Below are 8,014 nucleotides of genomic sequence, written 5' to 3'. Positions count from 1 at the left end.
CCGTATTACTTTATACTAAAAAAAAATACTTACAAAACTTGAATATATGTACAGTTCTACTTAAAACAAACATATTTTGCATTGATGCTTATATTCATGCTTGGATATGAAAGTTATTTAAAATCACTCCCAATTTTAGGTTAATTCCAATAAGTACTTCCGATGAAAAGTTTTTATTTTTAAATATTCCAGTGTTTAAATGTGTGGAAATTTACCAGAGATGTTGTGCCCCTTTATAACCTTAACTACTCTACATAAAGCATTTATTCACACATTAATAATAAACAAAAAACAAGGTTAAAAAAATAAGTTTTCAAACCTCTGATGCACACGAGTCATTGTCTTCATTACTGGATTCTACTTCACTTTTTGACTCCTGATCCTCAGACGCTTCACCCTTTGCTCCTTCTTCACTTTTATCTCTCTCACACTCCTCTGGTTCCGATCGCTCTGCATCATCATCATCATCATCACCTTCTTCTTCCTGTGAAGGAGATAAAAACAAATGACATACTTTTGTTTGCCTCAGTGAAACAATTCTGAGTTTTTTAATCTTATTCTTACTTTTTTCCCAGTGACTTTATTCTCCTTTTTCAACTTCTCCCGGCGTTTTCTTTCTTTCTGTTTCATCTAGAAAAACGAGACAAAAACCAAACAATGACTTCTTTTTTTACAGAAACACTATAATTGTTAATAGAGAAATGAGCAGATCTACCTTTTTCTTTTTCTTCCTCTCAGCCCTTTCCTTTTCTTTTTTAGATTCTTGTAATAGTCTGGTTTTTCTTTCACTATCCTACAAACAAAAACATTAAAACAATTATTTATAAGGATTATTCAACTTAAAATGGATTCTAATTAAAGGTTCTTACGCTATCCCCTGGTGGAACTTTAACAGGCGATGGGCAACAGGTTGAAGCAGTGGATCTCTGAGGTTGTCGATAAGTAAAGCTGGAAGACCTGGGGCCATGATGGCCATGAGGGCCATGACCATACCCACAGGAAGTCAGGTTTGCCATGTCTATCTGATGCTGTACCCAGGTCTCTTCATCATCTCCACTGAGCTCATAATCATATTCTAAACCTGTCAGAGTAAAACAAAAAAAAACATCCACTTAGAGAGATATCTTCACACAAAGGCATTTACAGTGGTTAGCGCAGCTTACCCAGGCTATGATTCAGTATTCTTCGCATTTGGGCGTTTTCGAACATATTCACAACGGATCGCTGAAGAAAGAAAACATGAGCTTATTCATTCCAGATAAAACAAGACTAAAGCCTAATTTAATGTTCTGCGTAAAATCCCCCACCGTAGATGCACATAGGCGTAGACCCTCTCCCCTGTAACCTTACGTGCACCTCCCAAAAATCCTGACTCCCCTTGCCTTACCCTGCCTTGTAGTTGTTTCTACAGTGGATAGAATCAAAGAGAGAACCGAGACGGACTAAAAGTTCCAGAGTTTTATTATTTCCTTTCATGGCTGCAGTACATGTGAAGCACCACCAAATGGAGTCAATCACAGACAAAAGGTGTGTGTTTACTGTTATTATAGCTACTACCGCCTCGTTTCTGTACCGACAGTGTGTGTGTGTGTTTCATTAACAGACGTTTTGTTTAAAGCAATATTTACAGAGCTGTCACAGCTGCTCCCTCTCCGCTCTATGGCGGGTCGGGGTCTCCTCACCCCCAGTGTGACTGTTGACCGGAGCAGTTGACAGTCCGCTCGATACACTTTTATGCTTTGTTTACGAGTTTCCTGTTTATATTGAAAAATAAAGTGCATGTTTTGAAACCATTGTTTTAATGTTTGTGTCCAACAAAACACACATGGTTTGGTACAGTAGGTAATAATTCAGTAATAAATTACATTTTAAGATGCTTAAAAAACAAAACATTTTTATTTGACTGGAAGATAAACAAGGGCTTTAATGCTCATTTGAAACAACACAGCCACAACCCCTTAGCGGCAGGGCGGCCATTCGCATAGCAAGGTGTTAACCTCCACGTAGAAGTAAAAGGGTCAACCTCCACGTCACGTTGAAGGCATGCCCCCGTCGTAGGTCCTGATACGAAGGTTCATTAAACCAGGCTTTAGGCCTCTGCTTTTTTTGTGATCGCACAAAACGGACAGATAAAAATAATTTTACGTTCTGAAACTCAAAAATCAGTTGAACTAGGTTTTTTTTTTTACACATCATTTGCCTCTCTTTATTTAAAATGTTTACATTCTGAAACAGAAAAGGCAGTTGAGCACTTTAATAATAATATTAATGATGCATTGAATTCATATAGCGCCTTATTTTGGTGACTCAAAGCGCTTTACATTATTCTTTCACTTCATACTTTGTTTTTTTTTTTTTACATTATTTCTCTATTTAAAAATTTCAACATTCTGAAACACAAAAAGCAGTTGGACCATTTTTTTTTAATGTTCTTTTAACATGAGTTCCCTCTCCTCTCTTTATTTGAAATGTTTACATTCTAAAACAGAAAAGGCAATTACATCTGTTTTTTTAGGTTGGGTTTTTTTTTAAAAAAACATTATTTCTCTCAATTTAAAAGCATTACTCAGAAAAGCCTCACATGCTTGTTTTGGGTTAATTTCAACGCATTTAGACTAGTCATCAAACCGATTTAATCGGCCTTTTTTGCTTGTTTTACGTGTATCGGCATCGGCCGATGCCCGCTGCAGCAATTCGCCAATCCACTTTATTAACAGAGCGGTTGCCACAGGACTCCGTGTTGCTGCAGACAGAGTGCAGAGCCCCTCCCCCCACTAGCAGAGCGTGAAGCAAGCTCTTCAATCCCAAAGGCAAGCATCTTTTAACTGTTTAACTTAGGCGGTTCCGTGGGTCCACGTGTTGTGTCGCACTTCTAGTTTACGAGCAGCTGGCTGGAGGTTTGGTGTGTGTGCTGAGAAGCAGTTTACCACTTGTTTGAATATTTATTCCTGTTAATTTGTGTGATACATGTATCTCATTCTTTACGGTTGACATCCTCGCTGCAGGGCTCTGCTTTAGGAACTCTTTGTCTAGCTCAGGTCATTAGGTTGTCACAGTGTAGAGCAGGAACTTACGTTCTGTTCCTGTCTGTTGTATGCTCGACCAGCTTTTCTTGCAGTGTCAGCACATTTAGACCCAGCATAACACTCTAGGTTCACCTCTTGCTGATTTCTGAACATATGCTTTAACCACAATTTACGATAACATAACACCATTAACTCTGCCCTTTTGCTTAGTATCCTGGAGTGTTAGCATATTATTGGAAACCAGCATAATACCCCTGCTTCATCTCTGAACATATGCTTTGATCTTATAAGTTCTGCTTTTTGCCAGGAATAACAATCCTATAGACAGTCAGCTTATTTCAACCAGACAAAGCCAGATGTCAGCAGATTTCAACATACTTCTAACTGTAAATCACTTGAGCTACAGGCAGGAACAGACATGACATCTCCTTTTAGGACTGGACATCCGGCCCCTTCAGGGTATAAACCACTGTGTCTTTCTTGGTTCAGGAGGATTCGAAACTAGCGGCCTTGTTGTAAGCAGGCGCCGAAGAGTCCTCATTTGATACATGTATCTTGTGTGTCCATCAAATCTTTAATAAAAATGTTATACAAAGTTCAATAATCGCTCCTGTTTTTTAATCCAATTCTAGATCAAAAAGAACCTGGTTGGATACACACGAGAAGTCAAACAATGTTGATTGCAATTTAGAACAGAAACTGGAATAGTTTGCTGCTTAATGCACATCTGACATCACGTTATTTTCCTCTGTTAATTTATGTTCTGTGGTTGTGTTGGAATGGACTATAATTCATGGTTTCTTTTTAATAAAATATATCTTCAGTCAGGGCAACTTTTGTCAAAGCTATTTTCAGGACAAGGACGAACAGTTCTCTTACATAATATTTCATGAGATGTCACTATTTTTACTTGTTCTTGTTTTTATTATTTGTTAAATATTTTTTACTTGGTGTCGTTCTACCTCACCTTTGTTAATTTCAATAAATGTTCCTTTTTTATTAAACTGAGACTTGTACCATTTGTTATCATCATTGAAGGAGAATAATAATGTAAAAAAAAAAAATACAAAAATATAATTTCAATCAGTAATTTCATTAGAGAGTTCATTCAACCTCACATGGGGTCACGACCCCAAGGTTGAAAAACAGATTGGTCAGATTATTATTGCTGCTTTCAAATGTGAAAAGGCTTTGGTACAAAGACAGAATTTGCTGATGGTGTAATAGCTGAACTGGTGACATGTTTATCCGGTGACAAGTATCAGAACTCCAATCACGCGGCTACGCTGGATTTCATGTAAACGTAAGGCTGATTCACTGGTTGGCGATAATTAACTCATACATTTCCATGTAGGGCTGCACGATTATGGCCAAAATGATAATGACAATTACTTTGATCAGTATTGTATTAGGATTATTCATCCAGTTGGGGAAAACCTCTGTATTTTTAGTTAACTACTTTAAAACAAACAATATGTGTACAGTTTATGGTGCAAAAATAAAAGTTTTAAACAAGAATAATGATAAATACTAAAAGCAAATAATAATTTACCTAAGAATTTAATATGGGCTAACAATATACACCGTTACAGAGCCCAATAAAAAAAACTATTACAGTGTATCAAGAAAAGTTAACATTAGGCTTAGCCTACAGGTTTTGGGCAAGAAAGACCAGCCTGTCAATATTTTCTGGTGATTAGATATGTAGCAGAAACCACATTTTAAATGTAAAAATTGCTGACGATCAGGTTAATTTAATCGTTGAGGCCAAAATGGAAATCACGGATAAAATTTGATTAATTGCGCAGCCCTATTTCCGTGATATATATCCTAATAAATGAGTTTCTAAGGGTCACAGGATGATCCTGTGACGTAATCTTGTGTAATTTCAGCATTTTGTAAATCCTCTGATTTCATGTAGTTTAAACAGCCAGCAAAGTAATCTAAACAAGGACAGATGATGAAACGGAAAAGTTTCACGTGACGCAGAAATTGACTTTTGAAACAGAAAATCAGAAGCCCTACAAGACTTCACAGTGACATGTATATATTTATTTTTATGACCATAAAGCCTGCTGACATTTCCAAAATCAAGGCTGATCATTAAGAAGAGACAGAACCAATAGAGCCTGTTATCTGACATATTTGACCCTGATCTGTTTCTGAAAAGGTTTATTGTGTCATGTACTAAAAAGTTATCAGCATTGCCAAGGCTGTTTAAAGCTGTGTTTTACTTTCCATGTCACCAAACAGACAGATATCCTGAATGTGCTGCAGACAAAAGTTTCACTTATCAAGAAGTGACTCAGAGCCACATCAGCACAATGTTACGCAACAGTGAGTGAATGTGAATACAAACCAAGGCTAACAGGTTTTTGGAGCAAAACGAATAAGAGCAAAGTTGGCTCTAGTGTATATATATATATATATATATCATTGTTATAGGCTAGAGCCACGTGGTTAATGTGTAATGTTAAAGCTTTCAGTTTTCCACTTCCTACAAAATTAAAAACTAAAATCTAAGTTGTTTTAAACTGTCATTTTGTGATTTCACAGACTTCTAAAGTAGCTTCTACTAGGTTTCTTTCTAATTACTTTAACATAATATCCATAATTGTTAAACTATTGACGAATAAAGTGTTAAAAAAAAAAAAAAAAAAAAAAAGTTTACATAGTTTTAAGGTGACAAAACTTTACATCTACAGACACATTCAACAGAAAATACTCCAATATTTCTTACAATAAGTTTCTTTTCCAACATATTTCTACACCCATGTCTATTAATAAGCATTGTTCCCTGTGTAGCTGTACAAGCTAAAGCCAACATGGTCACTTCCTGCAGCAGTCATTGTACTAAAAACAAAGTTTATACACATACTTACAGACACGCGGACTCTTCCAAAGCCTGCAATGGAAAAATAAAACAAAATAACTTAAAGTCCACCATCTTAACGTGAGTTAAAAAAAGTCCCATTACCTGTTTTTAATCGATGATTAATCCTTATCTTACTAACCGAGTACAGCTAGCTCGTTAGCATTCATTACTACAATGTTTATTAAGCAGTCGTTTACTCACCTGTGTCGCCATACGGGTCCATGTTAAGACACAGCGGTGTGTGCTACTTATTTACAGTAATTAAAACAACTGGCAGCATTTCAGACTGCACCGAGCACAGCTGCTAACTTCCGCTTGGGCTCGCGGGACTCTGGCGGCACTTAGCGCGGTCTCGATTATCAACAGGCCCCGCCCCCTACGGGTGCCGATAGGTTCCAAGGCGAACATTGGATGTGGCTCTAAATTTGTGCAGCCCCCAAAAAACAAATACACGAAATTACATTTTTTTTTTTTTCTAAATAAAAAAAAAAAAAAACGCAGAAAATGACAACTAAATGAGTCAAGTGGAAGAAAAGTACACAAAGTGACAACAAAACTGCACAAAACAACTAAACTACACACACAAAAGTAAAAACACAACATAAAAACACAAATGGCCATTAAAACTACACAATAAACATAACAAAAAACAAAAAAAAAAACAAAAACAAAATAGAAATTAACCAAAAATATATACAAAATAGAATAAAAATACACAAAATGACCATCAGAACTACTCAATATATATAATGACTTAAAACACATAAAAAAGAAAATAACCACAAAAATAAACAAAAGATCAACAAAAATAAAGAATGTCCACAAAAATAACAAAAAGTCAATAAAAATACACAGAATACAAAGAACAACAAAATATAGTGCAGATAGATCAATGATAAAACACTTTTGGATTATTAACACAAACATCAGTTGTTCTGTAAAGTGAGTTCTGTGCACTGAAATAATAAAAGACCAGTACAGGCATTATTCAAGGATGCTGCTTTTTATTTACACTCTGAAAGTACAAACAGTCCCGTGATTCAGATGTTTAATCTCATTAGGATTATTTATTTATTACCACACAGATGGTAATAATGATGTGGCGACGTAGAAAATATATGTGACGTTATATACACTACATTCACATAACCACTTCTGCCTGGTTTTTACAGAGTAAAAAATCAGGCCTGGTGGGATTCTGCCAGTTAATGTCATCGCCTTTGTTCCATAAAATATCAAGATCTGCACAGCACATCTTAGCAATCAACTGCATATCAAACTAAACTATGAAGAATGGTTAAAGCAGTGGTTCCCAAACTGAGGGGCACACCTGTTCACTAAACATTGAGCATAAAAAACAGAAAACCTTTTTTTTCCACACAATTAACTTTATTATTACTGTTTTTAAATATATGATTGCACATTTTATGTTATTTTTAATGATTTTTTTTTAAAGAAAAGTCATTTTTTTTACCTTTTTCATTTAAGGTTATTTTTTATATTTTTTTTTTACCCTTTTTGGGGATGAACATTTCTTTCTTTGTAGAAAACGTTTGAGAACCACCAAAGAAACCTTAAGTGCATCATTCACACACATACACAAACACACAAACCCAGTAAAACCCAAACCAGTAGCTTTATATGAACTTTGCTGAAGTTATATTTGTGCAAAACAATTTGTGGGAATGTTTTGAAAAGTATATATTTTGTCTCTAACATACAGAAGCAGATCAGTGCCAATTTTGATGGAGAAAATAATTTTGGGCAAATTTAGAATAAAGTTGAAAAGTTGAGAAATCATTTGTGTGTGTTGTTGGTTTTGTTTTGGATAATTTTTCCAGTAAATTCTTGTATATTTGTTGTCTTGTGGGTTTTTGGAGTTAAATGTTTCGACCCTAGTCCGCTTCCGTAGATTTGACTTTATTAGCAAACCTTCGACTTCTATCACAATATTAAATTTTGAGTTTATTTTCTTAATTTCAACTTTAATCTCAACATTATTACTTTATTCTTGAATTGCCCAAAATTATTTTCTCCATCAAAATTGTCCCTCATCCACTTCCGTACTAACGGGACTTATTTTATAGTTTTAGACGTTTTGCCTAGACGTATT

General features: G+C 35.3%; 1 protein-coding gene across 2 annotated transcripts; it reads right to left on the bottom strand.

The window, feature by feature from the left end:
* Positions 1 to 298: 298 nt before the first annotated feature.
* LOC114480474 (uncharacterized protein DDB_G0286299-like) lies at positions 299 to 6,257 on the bottom strand. 2 transcript variants are annotated; one of them, XM_028474646.1, is made up of 7 exons: positions 6,103 to 6,257; positions 5,909 to 5,931; positions 1,164 to 1,224; positions 870 to 1,081; positions 716 to 793; positions 565 to 630; positions 299 to 484 (listed from the first exon to the last, which is right to left on the bottom strand). In XM_028474646.1, the coding sequence occupies exons 1-7, from the start codon at positions 6,122 to 6,124 to the stop codon at positions 314 to 316; spliced, it is 633 nt and encodes a 210-aa protein (XP_028330447.1). In that variant the 5' UTR covers positions 6,125 to 6,257; the 3' UTR covers positions 299 to 313. The 2 variants fall into 2 exon arrangements, with proteins under 2 accessions (XP_028330447.1, XP_028330448.1); XM_028474647.1 differs by having other exon boundaries at positions 6,004 to 6,243.
* Between the last annotated feature and the right edge of the window lie 1,757 nt (positions 6,258 to 8,014).

Source organism: Gouania willdenowi, chromosome 18 (assembly GCF_900634775.1).
Source record: "Gouania willdenowi chromosome 18, fGouWil2.1, whole genome shotgun sequence".
Classification (NCBI taxonomy): Eukaryota; Metazoa; Chordata; class Actinopteri; order Blenniiformes; family Gobiesocidae; genus Gouania; species Gouania willdenowi.
Note: the sequence above shows the minus strand (reverse complement) of the source record. Positions and strands in the feature narration are given on the sequence as shown.

Bases quoted from the DNA above. Each gene is read 5' to 3' on its own strand.
- LOC114480474 (XM_028474646.1), bottom strand. From the start codon at position 6,124: ATGGACCCGTATGGCGACACAG. The intron at 5,932-6,102 runs GTGAGTAAACGA...TTTCCATTGCAG, and splicing joins GGACCCGTATGGCGACACAG to GCTTTGGAAGAGTCCGCGTG. The intron at 794-869 runs GTAAGAACCTTT...TTTTGTTTGTAG, and splicing joins AAGTTCCACCAGGGGATAGC to GATAGTGAAAGAAAAACCAG.